Source organism: Procambarus clarkii, chromosome 14 (genome assembly GCF_040958095.1).
Source record: "Procambarus clarkii isolate CNS0578487 chromosome 14, FALCON_Pclarkii_2.0, whole genome shotgun sequence".
Classification (NCBI taxonomy): Eukaryota; Metazoa; Arthropoda; class Malacostraca; order Decapoda; family Cambaridae; genus Procambarus; species Procambarus clarkii.
Window position 1 is genome coordinate 39312806 of NC_091163.1, and position 18130 is coordinate 39330935.

General features: G+C 52.0%; 1 protein-coding gene across 1 annotated transcript in view; it reads right to left on the reverse strand.

The window, feature by feature from the left end:
* Positions 1–974: 974 nt before the first annotated feature.
* The window catches only part of LOC123772691 (uncharacterized), a 47885-nt gene continuing 30729 nt past the window's right edge, over positions 975–18130 (reverse strand). Inside the window, exon 4 of the mRNA XM_069324770.1 lies at positions 975–1856. Within this exon, the coding sequence (XP_069180871.1) occupies positions 1329–1856 (528 nt within the window). The 3' untranslated portion in view covers positions 975–1328. The remainder of the gene's footprint in view (positions 1857–18130) is intronic.

The following is an 18130-nucleotide window of genomic DNA, read 5'->3' on the forward strand; positions in this document are numbered from 1 at the left end:
CTTGTGGTCGTAACTACACGTCCTGGTGACCTTGTGGCCGTAACTACCACGTCCTGGTGACCTTGTTGTCGTAACTACACGTCCTGGTGACCTTGTTGTCGTAACTACACGTCCTGGTGACCTTGTGGTCGTAACTACACGTCCTGGTGACCTTGTGGTCGTAACTATCACGTCCTGGTGACCTTGTGGTCGTAACTACCACGTCCTGGTGACCTTGTGGTCGTAACTATCACGTCCTGGTGACCTTGTGGCCGTAGCTACCACGTCCTGGTGACCTTGTGATCGTAACTATCACGTCCTGGTGACCTTGTGGTCGTAACTACACGTCCTGGTGACCTTGTGGTCGTAACTACACGTCCTGGTGACCTTGAGGTCGTAACTACACGTCCTGGTGACCTTGAGGTCGTAACTATCACGTCCTGGTGACCTTGTGGTCGTAACTACACGTCCTGGTGACCTTGAGGTCGTAACTATCACGTCCTGGTGACCTTGTGGTCGTAACTACACGTCCTGGTGACCTTGAGGTCGTAACTACACGTCCTGGTGACCTTGAGGTCGTAACTACACGTCCTGGTGACCTTGAGGTCGTAACTACACGTCCTGGTGACCTTGAGGTCGTAGCTACACGTCCTGGTGACCTTGTGGTCGTAACTACACGTCCTGGTGACCTTGAGGTCGTAACTACACGTCCTGGTGACCTTGTGGTCGTAACTACACGTCCTGGTGACCTTGTGGTCGTAACTACACGTCCTGGTGACCTTGTGGTCGTAACTACACGTCCTGGTGACCTTGAGGTCGTAACTACACGTCCTGGTGACCTTGTGGTCGTAACTACACGTCCTGGTGACCTTGTGGTCGTAACTACACGTCCTGGTGACCTTGAGGTCGTAGCTACACGTCCTGGTGACCTTGAGGTCGTAGCTACACGTCCTGGTGACCTTGTGGTCGTAGCTACACGTCCTGGTGACCTTGTGGTCGTAGCTACACGTCCTGGTGACCTTGTGGTCGTAACTACACGTCCTGGTGACCTTGAGGTCGTAACTACCACGTCCTGGTGACCTTGTGGTCGTAACTACACGTCATGGTGACCTTGAGGTCGTAACTACCACGTCCTGGTGACCTTGAGGTCGTAACTACCACGTCCTGGTGACCTTGAGGTCGTAACTACACGTCCTGGTGACCTTGAGGTCGTAACTACACGTCCTGGTGACCTTGAGGTCGTAACTACATATGGTTCCATGTCTTATACTACATATATACTTTTTATTTTATTTACTTGTTGACTTTTATTTGTATTTATTATTTCGCTTTATTTATAATGTGGGATGTTAGGGGGAGGCCGCCTGGGGGGAGGAGGGGGGGAGTCGTGGGGGTATGGGGTCACGTGGCCTGGGGGACAACCCCCCAGTGACCCCCACAACAGGGGTATCGACGCCGGGCGGAGTAGTCGTCTTGGGCGGGGCATGGGCGGAGCCAAGCACCTGGGTGGGCGGGGCGTGGGAGGAGCCAAGCAGCTGGGTGGGCGGGGCATGGGAGGAGCCAAGCAGCTGAGTGGGCGGGGCGTGGGAGGAGCCAAGCAGCTGGGTGGGCGGGGCGTGGGAGGAGCCAAGCATCTGGGTGGGTGGAGCGTCGTCAAATGGGCGGGGCATGACGGGAGTGAAGGCGGAGGCGGAGCCTGGCGCCAGTGCGGCGGTAAACTGGTAGAGGGCGAGGGCGGAGGGGGGGAGCGGGCCCCCCGTGCTGGACGACGGAGACGACGAGGACGAGGACGAGGACGAGGGAGGGACGAGTCCCTTCACCCTCGCCTCCCGGTCCCGCCGCTCCCGGGCCCGACGGTTCTGGAACCAAATCTTCACCTGGAAAGAGAACAGGACTGACATTAGCTCTCAGCCTACAACACTGGCCGCTCTAATGACGCGTCAAGCGTAACATTTGAAGCGCTTGTGTCTCAAGCTCTCACACACTTGGCCTGGACGGTAGAGCGGACAGCACGCTGGACTTGTGATCCTGTGGTCCCGGGTTCGATCCCAGGCGCCGGCGAGAAACAATGGGCAGAGTTTCTTTCACCCTATGCCCCTGTTACCTAGCAGTAAAATAGGTACCTGGGTGTTAGTCAGCTGTCACGGGCTGCTTCCTGGGGGTGGAGGCCTGGTCGAGGACCGGGCCGCGGGGACACTAAAGCCCTTATCAAGATAACCTCAAGATAGAGCGACGGTAGAGCGTCATGCAGGTCGGCGTTCAATCCCCGACCCTCCAAGTGGTTGGGCACCATTCCTTCCCTCCGTCCCATCCCAAATCCTTATCCTGACCCCTTCATAGTGCTATATAGTGATGGCTTGGCGCTTTCCCCTGGTAGTACGCCTTGTGTCTGAAGCCTGACATAGATATAATGAAATAATAATGTCAGAGTTTGTCCCCCCTAGTGTTTCCTCCCATATTGGTCCCCTAGTGTGTCCCTCCCATATTGGTCCCCCTAGTGTTTCCTCCCATATTGGTCCCCTGGTGTTCCCTCCCATATTGGTCCCCTAGTGTGTCCCTCCCATATTGGTCCCCTAGTGTTCCCTCCCATATTGGTCCCCTGGTGTTCCCTCCCATATTGGTCCCCTAGTGTTCCCTCCCATATTGGTCCCCTAGTGTTTCCTCCCATATTGGTCCCCTAGTGTGTCCCTCCCATATTGGTCCCCATAGTGTGTCCCTCCCATATTGGTCCCCTAGTGTTCCCTCCCATATTGGTCCCCTAGTGTGTCCCTCCCATATTGGTCCCCCTAGTGTTTCCTCCCATATTGGTTCCCTGGTGTTCCCTCCCATATTGGTCCCCTAGTGTGTCCCTCCCATATTGGTCCCCTAGTGTTCCCTCCCATATTGGTCCCCTAGTGTGTCCCTCCCATATTGGTCCCCTAGTGTTCCCTCCCATATTGGTCCCCTAGTGTGTCCCTCCCATATTGGTCCCCCTAGTGTTCCCTCCCATATTGGTCCCCTAGTGTTTCCTCCCATATTGGTCCCCTAGTGTTCCCTCCCATATTGGTCCCCTAGTGTTTCCTCCCATATTGGTCCCCTAGTGTGTCCCTCCCATATTGGTCCCCTAGTGTGTCCCTCCCATATTGGTCCCCTAGTGTTTCCTCCCATATTGGTCCCCTAGTGTTCCCTCCCATATTGGTCCCCTAGTGTTCCCTCCCATATTGGTCCCCTAGTGTTTCCTCCCATATTGGTCCCCTAGTGTGTCCCTCCCATATTGGTCCCCTAGTGTGTCCCTCCCATATTGGTCCCCTAGTGTTTCCTCCCATATTGGTCCCCTAGTGTGTCCCTCCCATATTGGTCCCCCTAGTGTGTCCCTCCCATATTGGTCCCCTAGTGTGTCCCTCCCATATTGGTCCCCTGGTGTTCCCTCCCATATTGGTCCCGTGGTGTTCCCTCCCATATTGGTCCCCTAGTGTGTCCCTCCCATATTGGTCCCCTGGTGTTCCCTCCCATATTGGTCCCCTAGTGTTCCCTCCCATATTGGTCCCCTGGTGTTCCCTCCCATATTGGTCCCCTAGTGTGTCCCTCCCATATTGGTCCCCTAGTGTTTCCTCCCATATTGGTCCCCTAGTGTGTCCCTCCCATATTGGTCCCCTAGTGTGTCCCTCCCATATTGGTCCCCTAGTGTTCCCTCCCATATTGGTCCCCTAGTGTTCCCTCCCATATTGGTCCCCTAGTGTGTCCCTCCCATATTGGTTCCCTGGTGTTCCCTCCCATATTGGTCCCCTGGTGTTCCCTCCCATATTGGTCCCCTAGTGTTCCCTCCCATATTGGTCCCCTAGTGTTCCCTCCCATATTGGTCCCCTAGTGTTCCCTCCCATATTGGTCCCCTAGTGTTCCCTCCCATATTGGTCCCCTAGTGTTCCCTCCCATATTGGTCCCCTGGTGTTCCCTCCCATATTGGTCCCCTAGTGTGTCCCTCCCATATTGGTCCCCTGGTGTTCCCTCCCATATTGGTCCCCTAGTGTGTCCCTCCCATATTGGTCCCCTGGTGTTCCCTCCCATATTGGTCCCCTAGTGTGTCCCTCCCATATTGGTCCCCTGGTGTTCCCTCCCATATTGGTCCCCTAGTGTTCCCTCCCATATTGGTCCCCTGGTGTTCCCTCCCATATTGGTCCCCTAGTGTTCCCTCCCATATTGGTCCCCTGGTGTTCCCTCCCATATTGGTCCCCTAGTGTTCCCTCCCATATTGGTCCCCTGGTGTTCCCTCCCATATTGGTCCCCTAGTGTTCCCTCCCATATTGGTCCCCTGGTGTTCCCTCCCATATTGGTCCCCTAGTGTTCCCTCCCATATTGGTCCCCTGGTGTTTCCTCCCATATTGGTCCCCTAGTGTGTCCCTCCCATATTGGTTCCCTGGTGTTCCCTCCCATATTGGTCCCCTAGTGTGTCCCTCCCATATTGGTTCCCTAGTGTTCCCTCCCATATTGGTCCCCTAGTGTTCCCTCCCATATTGGTCCCCTAGTGTTCCCTCCCATATTGGTCCCCTAGTGTGTCCCTCCCATATTGGTCCCCTAGTGTTCCCTCCCATATTGGTCCCCTAGTGTGTCCCTCCCATATTAGTCCCCTAGTGTGTCCCTCCCATATTGGTCCCCCTAGTGTTCCCTCCCATATTGGTCCCCTAGTGTGTCCCTCCCATATTAGTCCCCTAGTGTTCCCTCCCATATTGGTCCCCTAGTGTGTCCCTCCCATATTAGTCCCCTAGTGTGTCCCTCCCATATTGGTCCCCTAGTGTTTCCTCCCATATTGGTCCCCTAGTGTTCCCTCCCATATTGGTCCCCTAGTGTGTCCCTCCCATATTAGTCCCCTAGTGTGTCCCTCCCATATTGGTCCCCCTAGTGTTCCCTCCCATATTGGTCCCCTAGTGTGTCCCTCCCATATTAGTCCCCTAGTGTTCCCTCCCATATTGGTCCCCTAGTGTGTCCCTCCCATATTAGTCCCCTAGTGTGTCCCTCCCATATTGGTCCCCTAGTGTTTCCTCCCATATTGGTCCCCTGGTGTTCCCTCCCATATTGGTCCCCTAGTGTTCCCTCCCATATTGGTCCCCTAGTGTTCCCTCCCATATTGGTCCCCCTAGTGTTCCCTCCCATATTGGTCCCCTAGTGTGTCCCTCCCATATTGGTCCCCTAGTGTGTCCCTCCCATATTGGTCCCCTGGTGTTCCCTCCCATATTGGTCCCCTGGTGTTCCCTCCCATATTGGTCCCCTAGTGTTCCCTCCCATATTGGTCCCCTGGTGTTCCCTCCCATATTGGTCCCCTGGTGTTCCCTCCCATATTGGTCCCCTAGTGTTCCCTCCCATATTGGTCCCCTGGTGTTCCCTCCCATATTGGTCCCCTGGTGTTCCCTCCCATATTGGTCCCCTAGTGTGTCCCTCCCATATTGGTCCCCTGGTGTTCCCTCCCATATTGGTCCCCTGGTGTTCCCTCCCATATTGGTCCCCTAGTGTGTCCCTCCCATATTGGTCCCCCCTAGTGTTCCCTCCCATATTGGTCCCCTAGTGTTCCCTCCCATATTGGTCCCCCTAGTGTTCCCTCCCATATTGGTCCCCTAGTGTGTCCCTCCCATATTGGTCCCCTGGTGTTCCCTCCAATATTGGTCCCCTAGTGTGTCCCTCCCATATTGGTCCCCTAGTGTTCCCTCCCATATTGGTCCCCTAGTGTGTCCCTCCCATATTGGTCCCCCTAGTGTTCCCTCCCATATTGGTCCCCTAGTGTTTCCTCCCATATTGGTCCCCTAGTGTTCCCTCCCATATTGGTCCCCTAGTGTTTCCTCCCATATTGGTCCCCTAGTGTGTCCCTCCCATATTGGTCCCCTAGTGTGTCCCTCCCATATTGGTCCCCTAGTGTTTCCTCCCATATTGGTCCCCTAGTGTTCCCTCCCATATTGGTCCCCTAGTGTTCCCTCCCATATTGGTCCCCTAGTGTTTCCTCCCATATTGGTCCCCTAGTGTGTCCCTCCCATATTGGTCCCCTAGTGTGTCCCTCCCATATTGGTCCCCTAGTGTTTCCTCCCATATTGGTCCCCTAGTGTGTCCCTCCCATATTGGTCCCCCTAGTGTGTCCCTCCCATATTGGTCCCCTAGTGTGTCCCTCCCATATTGGTCCCCTGGTGTTCCCTCCCATATTGGTCCCGTGGTGTTCCCTCCCATATTGGTCCCCTAGTGTGTCCCTCCCATATTGGTCCCCTGGTGTTCCCTCCCATATTGGTCCCCTAGTGTTCCCTCCCATATTGGTCCCCTGGTGTTCCCTCCCATATTGGTCCCCTAGTGTGTCCCTCCCATATTGGTCCCCTAGTGTTTCCTCCCATATTGGTCCCCTAGTGTGTCCCTCCCATATTGGTCCCCTAGTGTGTCCCTCCCATATTGGTCCCCTAGTGTTCCCTCCCATATTGGTCCCCTAGTGTTCCCTCCCATATTGGTCCCCTAGTGTGTCCCTCCCATATTGGTTCCCTGGTGTTCCCTCCCATATTGGTCCCCTGGTGTTCCCTCCCATATTGGTCCCCTAGTGTTCCCTCCCATATTGGTCCCCTAGTGTTCCCTCCCATATTGGTCCCCTAGTGTTCCCTCCCATATTGGTCCCCTAGTGTTCCCTCCCATATTGGTCCCCTAGTGTTCCCTCCCATATTGGTCCCCTGGTGTTCCCTCCCATATTGGTCCCCTAGTGTGTCCCTCCCATATTGGTCCCCTGGTGTTCCCTCCCATATTGGTCCCCTAGTGTGTCCCTCCCATATTGGTCCCCTGGTGTTCCCTCCCATATTGGTCCCCTAGTGTGTCCCTCCCATATTGGTCCCCTGGTGTTCCCTCCCATATTGGTCCCCTAGTGTTCCCTCCCATATTGGTCCCCTGGTGTTCCCTCCCATATTGGTCCCCTAGTGTTCCCTCCCATATTGGTCCCCTGGTGTTCCCTCCCATATTGGTCCCCTAGTGTTCCCTCCCATATTGGTCCCCTGGTGTTCCCTCCCATATTGGTCCCCTAGTGTTCCCTCCCATATTGGTCCCCTGGTGTTCCCTCCCATATTGGTCCCCTAGTGTTCCCTCCCATATTGGTCCCCTGGTGTTTCCTCCCATATTGGTCCCCTAGTGTGTCCCTCCCATATTGGTTCCCTGGTGTTCCCTCCCATATTGGTCCCCTAGTGTGTCCCTCCCATATTGGTTCCCTAGTGTTCCCTCCCATATTGGTCCCCTAGTGTTCCCTCCCATATTGGTCCCCTAGTGTTCCCTCCCATATTGGTCCCCTAGTGTGTCCCTCCCATATTGGTCCCCTAGTGTTCCCTCCCATATTGGTCCCCTAGTGTGTCCCTCCCATATTAGTCCCCTAGTGTGTCCCTCCCATATTGGTCCCCCTAGTGTTTCCTCCCATATTGGTCCCCTAGTGTGTCCCTCCCATATTAGTCCCCTAGTGTTCCCTCCCATATTGGTCCCCTAGTGTGTCCCTCCCATATTAGTCCCCTAGTGTGTCCCTCCCATATTGGTCCCCTAGTGTTTCCTCCCATATTGGTCCCCTAGTGTTCCCTCCCATATTGGTCCCCTAGTGTGTCCCTCCCATATTAGTCCCCTAGTGTGTCCCTCCCATATTGGTCCCCCTAGTGTTCCCTCCCATATTGGTCCCCTAGTGTGTCCCTCCCATATTAGTCCCCTAGTGTTCCCTCCCATATTGGTCCCCTAGTGTGTCCCTCCCATATTAGTCCCCTAGTGTGTCCCTCCCATATTGGTCCCCTAGTGTTTCCTCCCATATTGGTCCCCTGGTGTTCCCTCCCATATTGGTCCCCTAGTGTTCCCTCCCATATTGGTCCCCTAGTGTTCCCTCCCATATTGGTCCCCCTAGTGTTCCCTCCCATATTGGTCCCCTAGTGTGTCCCTCCCATATTGGTCCCCTAGTGTGTCCCTCCCATATTGGTCCCCTGGTGTTCCCTCCCATATTGGTCCCCTGGTGTTCCCTCCCATATTGGTCCCCTAGTGTTCCCTCCCATATTGGTCCCCTGGTGTTCCCTCCCATATTGGTCCCCTGGTGTTCCCTCCCATATTGGTCCCCTAGTGTTCCCTCCCATATTGGTCCCCTGGTGTTCCCTCCCATATTGGTCCCCTGGTGTTCCCTCCCATATTGGTCCCCTAGTGTGTCCCTCCCATATTGGTCCCCTGGTGTTCCCTCCCATATTGGTCCCCTGGTGTTCCCTCCCATATTGGTCCCCTAGTGTGTCCCTCCCATATTGGTCCCCCCTAGTGTTCCCTCCCATATTGGTCCCCTAGTGTTCCCTCCCATATTGGTCCCCCTAGTGTTCCCTCCCATATTGGTCCCCTAGTGTGTCCCTCCCATATTGGTCCCCTGGTGTTCCCTCCAATATTGGTCCCCTAGTGTGTCCCTCCCATATTGGTCCCCTAGTGTGTCCCTCCCATATTGGTCCCCTAGTGTGTCCCTCCCATATTGGTCCCCTAGTGTGTCCCTCCCATATTGGTCCCCTAGTGTTCCCTCCCATATTGGTCCCCTAGTGTGTCCCTCCCATATTGGTCCCCTAGTGTTCCCTCCCATATTGGTCCCCTGGTGTTCCCTCCCATATTGGTCCCCTAGTGTTCCCTCCCATATTGGTCCCCTAGTGTTCCCTCCCATATTGGTCCCCTAGTGTTCCCTCCCATATTGGTCCCCTGGTGTTCCCTCCCATATTGGTCCCCTGGTGTTCCCTCCCATATTGGTCCCCTAGTGTTCCCTCCCATATTGGTCCCCTGGTGTTCCCTCCCATATTGGTCCCCTAGTGTGTCCCTCCCATATTGGTCCCCCCTAGTGTGTCCCTCCCATATTGGTCCCCTAGTGTTCCCTCCCATATTGGTCCCCTAGTGTGTCCCTCCCATATTGGTCCCCCCTAGTGTGTCCCTCCCATATTGGTCCCCTAGTGTTCCCTCCCATATTGGTCCCCTAGTGTGTCCCTCCCATATTGGTCCCCCCTAGTGTGTCCCTCCCATATTGGTCCCCTGGTGTTCCCTCCCATATTGGTCCCCTAGGGTGTCCCTCCCATATTAGTCCCCTGGTGTGTCCCTCCCATATTGGTCCCCTGGTGTTCCCTCCCATATTGGTCCCCTAGTGTGTCCCTCCCATATTAGTCCCCTGGTGTGTCCCTCCCATATTGGTCCCCTAGTGTTCCCTCCCATATTGGTCCCCTAGTGTTCCCTCCCATATTGGTCCCCTGGTGTTCCCTCCCATATTGGTCCCCTAGTGTTCCCTCCCATATTGGTCCCCTAGTGTTCCCTCCCATATTGGTCCCCTAGTGTTCCCTCCCATATTGGTCCCCCTAGTGTTCCCTCCCATATTGGTCCCCTAGTGTTCCCTCCCATATTGGTCCCCTGGTGTTCCCTCCCATATTGGTCCCCTAGTGTTCCCTCCCATATTGGTCCCCTAGTGTGTCCCTCCCATATTGGTCCCCTAGTGTGTCCCTCCCATATTAGTCCCCTAGTGTGTCCCTCCCATATTGGTCCCCTGGTGTTCCCTCCCATATTGGTCCCCTAGTGTTCCCTCCCATATTGGTCCCCCTAGTGTTCCCTCCCATATTGGTCCCCTAGTGTGTCCCTCCCATATTAGTCCCCTAGTGTTCCCTCCCATATTGGTCCCCTAGTGTGTCCCTCCCATATTGGTCCCCTAGTGTGTCCCTCCCATATTGGTCCCCTAGTGTGTCCCTCCCATATTGGTCCCCTGGTGTTCCCTCCCATATTGGTCCCCTGGTGTTCCCTCCCATATTGGTCCCCTAGTGTTCCCTCCCATATTGGTCCCCTAGTGTTCCCTCCCATATTGGTCCCCTAGTGTGTCCCTCCCATATTGGTCCCCTGGTGTTTCCTCCCATATTGGTCCCCTGGTGTTCCCTCCCATATTGGTCCCTTAGTGTGTCCCTCCCATATTGGTCCCCTGGTGTTCCCTCCCATATTGGTCCCCTGGTGTTCCCTCCCATATTGGTCCCCTGGTGTTCCCTCCCATATTGGTCCCCTAGTGTGTCCCTCCCATATTGGTCCCCTGGTGTTCCCTCCCATATTGGTCCCCTAGTGTGTCCCTCCCATATTGGTCCCCTAGTGTTCCCTCCCATATTGGTCCCCTAGTGTTTCCTCCCATATTGGTCCCCTGGTGTTCCCTCCCATATTGGTCCCCTGGTGTTCCCTCCCATATTGGTCCCCTGGTGTTTCCTCCCATATTGGTCCCCTGGTGTTCCCTCCCATATTGGTCCCCTAGTGTTCCCTCCCATATTGGTCCCCTAGTGTGTCCCTCCCATATTGGTCCCCTGGTGTTCCCTCCCATATTGGCCCCCTAGTGTGTCCCTCCCATATTGGTCCCCTAGTGTGTCCCTCCCATATTGGTCCCCTGGTGTTCCCTCCCATATTGGTCCCCTAGTGTGTCCCTCCCATATTGGTCCCCTAGTGTTCCCTCCCATATTGGTCCCCTAGTGTTCCCTCCCATATTGGTCCCCTAGTGTTCCCTCCCATATTGGTCCCCTAGTGTTCCCTCCCATATTGGTCCCCTAGTGTGTCCCTCCCATATTGGTGTCCACAATAAGCACAGAGGAAGGTGTTAAGAACACCGGACATACTCTTGCTGAAGCTACCATACGAGGCACAAGTATCCCTCCACCGCCCAAGACATTAACGTTTAGCACACACTGGGACAGCCAGAGTCCCAGCGCCCGCCCTGGGATACCCCAGCAAACAAACACACAATTCCTTGTTGACCAGACCACACACTAGAAGGTGAAGGGACGACGACGTTTCGGTCCGTCCTGGACCATTCTCAAGTCGATTGAGAATGGTCCAGGACGGACCGAAACGTCGTCGTCCCTTCACCTTCTAGTGTGTGGTCTGGTCAACATACTTTAGCCACGTTATTGTGACTCATCGCCTGTACAAAATTCCTTCCTTCTACCATAATAATAATAATAATAATAATAATAATAATAATAATATATTGACAAGGAGGTACAATGGGTTGGTAAGATTCCATAAGCTTGGTATTTTACCACTAATACCAAGCCAGTAAGAGTCATAGTGTTCGTGGCAGGTCCTTCATAATCTAACATCTCAGGGAAGATAAAAGGTACATTGTAGCAAGGTTTTATATCAACAAATAACTACAACATAACAGAGGTGATTACCCTGGTAAGGTTATGTCTTAATTACTAATATTGGGGAAGTGGGCAGTACAAGATACAGTGTGAGGTTGTAGCACAAGGTAGGCAACTATCAGCAGGAAATTAGGTACTTTTTGGTGGGACTTTTGAACAGGGAAGAGTTGGACAATTTGTTCATTCATCAGGGAGTGAGTTCCATAGTCTGGACCCTTTTATGTGTTGGTGTGTTGGTACAGATTTAGTCTGACTCTGGGGATATTTGTTGGTGTGTTGGTACAGATATAGTCTGACTCTGGGGATATTTGTTGGTGTGTTGGTACAGATTTACTCTGACTCTGGGGATATTTGTTGGTGTGTTGGTACAGATATAGTCTGACTCTGGGGATATTTGTTGGTGTGTTGGTACAGATTTACTCTGACTCTGGGGATATTTGTTGGTGTGTTGGTACAGATTTACTCTGACTCTGGGGATATTTGTTGGTGTGTTGGTACAGATTTACTCTGACTCTGGGGATATTTGTTGGTGTGTTGGTACAGATTTACTCTGACTCTGGGTATATTAAAGATATATATATTTCTGGTGTGGTGCTGATGGGTTCTATTACATCTGTCAAGGAAAAGTTTCAGCTCAAGATTATCATTTAGGAACAAGGTTGTGTACATGTAGATAGCACATGAGAATGTGTGGAGTGAGTGTGTGTTTAGCATGTTAAGGGACTTAAGCACGGGGGCTGTGTGTTGTCTCAAGACAGAGTTTGTTATGGTTCTGATAGTAGACTTTTGCTGAGTGATGATAGACTTGAGGTAATGTGCAGTGTTGAACCCCATGCACAGATACCGTATGTAAGATAGCGATAGATTAGTGGGTAGTATAATGGGAGGATAGCAGAGTGGGGAACATTATATCTGACTTTAGGAAGTATACCAACCGTGTCTGAGACTTTTGTGGCTGTGTGGTGTATGTGGTGGTGAAGATGAGTCTCTTGTCTCTGTATACACCAAGGAACCTTCCACCATATTTACTGGTGTGTGGTGTATGTGGTGGTGAAGATGAGTCTCTTGTCTCTGTATACACCAAGGAACCTGCCACCATATTTACTGGTGTGTGGTGTATGTGGTGGTGAAGATGAGTCTCTTGTCTCTGTATACACCAAGGAACCTTCCACCATATTTACTGGTGTGTGGTGTATGTGGTGGTGAAGATGAGTCTCTTGTCTCTGTATACACCAAGGAACCTGCCACCATATTTACTGGTGTGTGGTGTATGTGGTGGTGAAGATGAGTCTCTTGTCTCTGTATACACCAAGGAACCTGCCACCATATTTACTGGTGTGTGGTGTATGTGGTGGTGAAGATGAATCTCTTGTCTCTGTATACACCAAGGAACCTGCCACCATATTTACTGGTGTGTGGTGTATGTGGTGGTGAAGATGAGTCTCTTGTCTCTGTATACACCAAGGAACCTGCCACCATATTTACTGGTGTGTGGTGTATGTGGTGGTGAAGATGAGTCTCTTGTCTCTGTATACACCAAGGAACCTTCCACCATATTTACTGGTGTGTGGTGTATGTGGTGGTGAAGATGAGTCTTGTCTCTGTATACACCAAGGAACCTGCCACCATATTTACTGGTGTGTGGTGTATGTGGTGGTGAAGATGAGTCTCTTGTCTCTGTATACACCAAGGAACCTGCCACCATATTTACTGGTGTGTGGTGTATGTGGTGGTGAAGATGAGTCTCTTGTCTCTGTATACACCAAGGAACCTGCCACCATATTTACTGGTGTGTGGTGTATGTGGTGGTGAAGATGAGTCTCTTGTCTCTGTATACACCAAGGAACCTTACACCATATTTACTGGTGTGTGGTGTATGTGGTGGTGAAGATGAGTCTATTGTCTCTGTATACACCAAGGAACCTTCCACCATATTTACTGGTGTGTGGTGTATGTGGTGGTGAAGATGAGTCTCTTGTCTCTGTATACACCAAGGAACCTTCCACCATATTTACTGGTGTGTGGTGTATGTGGTGGTGAAGATGAGTCTATTGTCTCTGTATACACCAAGGAACCTGCCACCATATTTACTGGTGTGTGGTGTATGTGGTGGTGAAGATGAGTCTCTTGTCTCTGTATACACCAAGGAACCTGCCACCATATTTACTGGTGTGTGGTGTATGTGGTGGTGAAGATGAGTCTCTTGTCTCTGTATACACCAAGGAACTTGCCACCATATTTACTGGTGTGTGGTGTATGTGGTGGTGAAGATGAGTCTCTTGTCTCTGTATACACCAAGGAACCTGCCACCATATTTACTGGTGTGTGGTGTATGTGGTGGTGAAGATGAGTCTCTTGTCTCTGTATACACCAAGGAACTTGCCACCATATTTACTGGTGTGTGGTGTATGTGGTGGTGAAGATGAGTCTCTTGTCTCTGTATACACCAAGGAACCTTACACCATATTTACTGGTGTGTGGTGTATGTGGTGGTGAAGATGAGTCTTGTCTCTGTATACACCAAGGAACCTTACACCATATTTACTGGTGTGTGGTGTATGTGGTGGTGAAGATGAGTCTCTTGTCTCTGTATACACCAAGGAACCTTCCATAATTTTTATTGGTAATGTTAACATTGTCTATCTGAAGTTGAATCTGATTTGATGATTTACTACCAAATATAATATAGAAGTTTTTTCTATGTTTAGTGTAAGTTTGTTAGTTGACATTCACGAGTGAACTTTTGTATTTCACTGTTGACAATATTATTTAATTTGTGTGTGGAGGGGGGGGGGTTAGAATAGACGGAGGGGGTATCGTCAGCAAATAAAATAGATTTAAGAATGTTTAGAAACATTTGACAAACCATTGATGTATATAAGAAATATGAGAGGTCCCAAGATGCTGCCCTGCGGCACCCCCTACTGTCAGTGGTAGAGTGGGAGAAGTTATATCATTGATGGCTATATATTGGTGTCTGTCACTGACATAGGAACAACTATAGTCCAGAGCAAGGCTTGGGATACCACAGTGGGGAAGTTTAACTAAAAGGTAGTTATTACAGTATCAAAGGCCTTACTCAGGTCAATGAAGAGGCCAACTAGGAACTAATTTATAACAAGGGTCGAGTAGATTATATCAAGCAGACTAATAATGGCATCGTTGGTACTCTTTTGAGAACGGAACCACAATGTACAAAAAGAAAAATATCTTATTATAAAGAGTCTTTCTTGATCTGACAGAAGAAATTGGCTTCTTCATGCCATGTTCGCGGACGAACAAGAGTAATGACAACAGTCGGGTCAGAGGGTAGGTTGTTACGGACTGCAAGTACATCCGAACACACATCAAAAGTGGTCTGAAAACTGGCTGCTAGAATTTAATCCGGCCAAGTGCAAATTTATGAGGATTGGAGTGTCTATATATATATATATATATATATATATATATATATATATATATATATCCATACATATATATATATATATATATATATATATATATATCCATACATATATATATAAACACCATTCCTATACCACTAACACCACCACCACCAGAACAGCTGCCTCTCACCATCCCCTGAAACTCCCTCTCCCCCCTGCCCCCCCCCAACCACTCCCCCCCCCCAACCCTCACCCCCCCCAACCACTCCCCCCCCCAACCACTCAGCCATGCCATAATACACTTACATAGACTAACCAAACAGTATCTCCCGTCCCATTGGACGGGTCTGGGACAGACAGACACCCGCTTGACGCAACAATACGAGACATTCCGGGGCACAAAGAGCTGCTCCTCGAGGCTGCTCCTCAAGAGGCACTCCTGCCACACGTCCCCCTCGACCCGAGGACGAGTCCGGCCGACGGCGCTGCAGGAATTCGGGTCCAGGATCGAGTAAGAGAGAGAGAGGGGGGGAGGGGTATTAGGGTGGTGGGGGCTATTAATGGATTAATCAATTAGTGAATGGTTGTTGGAGGGACAAGAGTAACAAGCAGGAGGTTGAAGTAGCACTTAGGAGCGTCTGGTATGTCCCAGGGTCGTCCTCGACCAGCTGCTGCGTCTCCTCCACACAATATCCCTCCATAAGCGTGCCTTACACACCGGTTTTCTCCGCTTGACATTCCGTTAAAAAAGCAACTGTTTTGCCCAAACAAAAAAACATAAAACTATAACTTTTGTGCCTAGCCAGAGAGGGACGCACCCAGACAACCCACCTAACCTCACCAGACACACACATACCTCTATACTGCCTGTCTTTAATTGTGACATAATACGTCATATTCTGAACGGTCTGGCCGATATCGTAACAAATGCGACCTACTAGCTGCAAGACCCCCCCAGTCGGCCGAGCGGACAGCACGCTGGACTTGTGATCCTGTGGTCCTGGGTTCGATCCCAGGCGCCGGCGAGAAACAATGGGCAGAGTTTCTTTCACCCTATGTCCCTGTTACCTAGCAGTAAAATAGGTACCTGGGTGTTAGTCAGCTGTCACGGGGTGCTTCCTGGGGGTGGAGGCCTGGTCGAGGACCGGGCCGCGGGGACACTAAAGCCCCGAAATCATCTCAAGATAACCTCATGACCCCCCCCCCCCTTCCGTGGCCCCAACACTTAAAATCCAATTCCATGTTTGACTTGGGAATGTGATCTATTTCCTTCAGTAATGGAATGATTGAATAGGTAAGGCTTAAATACGCGCCACCCACGTAATCCCCAGTGTAATCTCTCCCGTGTCAGGCGGCGCCAAGTCCCATTACATATGGATTAAGGGTAATCCACCCTAGGATTTATCTTTTTTTTTTAGACTCGCTTCCCCTCAAGCCTGAAATCCTGCTTTCAAAATCCCTTTATGAACAGTGGGCTGGGATTTACCCGTGTGTGGGTAAATCCCAGAGATGAGTAGTATTTGTAATAAATAATTTGTATCTGTATTTACTAAAGAAGAACTTAACAATATGCCTTCAGCCGAACAAGTCTATGTGGGTGGGGACGAGGACAGGTTGACTAGTTTAGCAGTTACCAGGGAGGATGTTCTTAAACAAATAGTAAAACTAAAACCAAACAAATCCCCAGGGCCGGATGAAGTGTTTGCCAGGGTGCTTAAAGAATGCAAAGAGGAGCTTTGTGACCCACTGTCAACCATATTTAATAAATCAATAGAGTTAGGCAGAGTGCCAGAGTCATGGAAGGTAGTACCAATTTTTAAGAAAGGAGATAGATCACTTGCGTCAAACTATCGGCCAATTAGCCTAACGTCTATTGTGGGAAAGTTACTTGAGTCAATAATTACAAATACAATTCGTCTCCATCTTGAAAAACATAAATTAATAAATGAGTCTCAACATGGTTTTACAAATGGCCGTTCATGTTTAACAAATTTGTTATCATTTTATTCCAGCATATACACTGGCTGCCTGTCCCCCAATACAGTGAATTGTAATTAATTACAAATTATTATTACCTAGGAGACGCCACCTAGGAGACGTCTCCAGTCACCACCCAGGAGACAGTCACCACCCAGGAGACAGTCACCACCCAGGAGAGACAGTCACCACCCAGGAGACAGTCACCACCCAGGAGACAGCCACCACCCAGAAGACAGTCACCACCCAGGAGACACAGTCACCACCCAGGAGACAGTCACCACCCAGGAGACACAGTCACCACCCAGGAGACAGTCACCACCCAGGAGACAGCCACCACCCAGGAGACAGTCACCACCCAGGAGACAGTCACCACCCAGGAGACAGTCACCACCCAGGAGACAGTCACCAGGAGACAGCCACCACCCAGGAGACAGTCACCAGGAGACAGCCACCACCCAGGAGACAGTCACCAGGAGACAGCCACCACCCAGGAGACAGCCACCACCCAGGAGACAGTCACCACCCAGGAGACAGCCACCACCCAGGAGACAGTCACCAGGAGACAGCCACCACCCAGGAGACAGCCACCACCCAGGAGACAGCCACCACCCAGGAGACAGTCACCACCCAGGAGACAGTCACCACCCAGGAGACAGTCACCAGGAGACAGCCACCACCCAGGAGACAGTCACCACCCAGGAGACAGTCACCAGGAGACAGCCACCACCCAGGAGACAGTCACCACCCAGGAGACAGTCACCACCCAGGAGACAGTCACCAGGAGACAGCCACCACCCAGGAGACAGCCACCACCTAGGAGACAGTCACCACCCAGGAGACAGCCACCACCCAGGAGACAGTCACCAGGAGACAGCCACCACCCAGGAGACAGTCACCACCCAGGAGACAGTCACCACCCAGGAGACAGTCACCACCCAGGAGACAGTCACCAGGAGACAGCCACCACCCAAGAGACAGCCACCACCCAGGAGACAGTCACCACCCAGGAGACAGTCACCAGGAGACAGTCACCACCCAGGAGACAGTCACCAGGAGACAGCCACCACCCAGGAGACAGTCACCAGGAGACAGCCACCACCCAGGAGACAGTCACCAGGAGACAGCCACCACCCAGGAGACAGTCACCACCCAGGAGACAGTCACCAGGAGACAGTCACCACCCAGGAGACAGTCACCAGGAGACAGTCACCACCCAGGAGACAGTCACCAGGAGACAGCCACCACCCAGGAGACAGCCACCACCCAGGAGACAGTCACCAGGAGACAGTCACCACCCAGGAGACAGCCACCACCCAGGAGACAGTCACCAGGAGACAGCCACCACCCAGGAGACAGTCACCAGGAGACAGCCACCACCCAGGAGACAGTCACCAGGAGACAGCCACCACCCAGGAGACAGTCACCACCCAGGAGACAGCCACCACCCAGGAGACAGTCACCAGGAGACAGCCACCACCCAGGAGACAGCCACCACCCAGGAGACAGTCACCACCCAGGAGACAGCCACCACCCAGGAGACAGTCACCAGGAGACAGCCACCACCCAGGAGACAGTCACCACCCAGGAGACAGTCACCACCCAGGAGACAGTCACCAGGAGACAGTCACCAGGAGACAGCCACCACCCAGGAGACAGTCA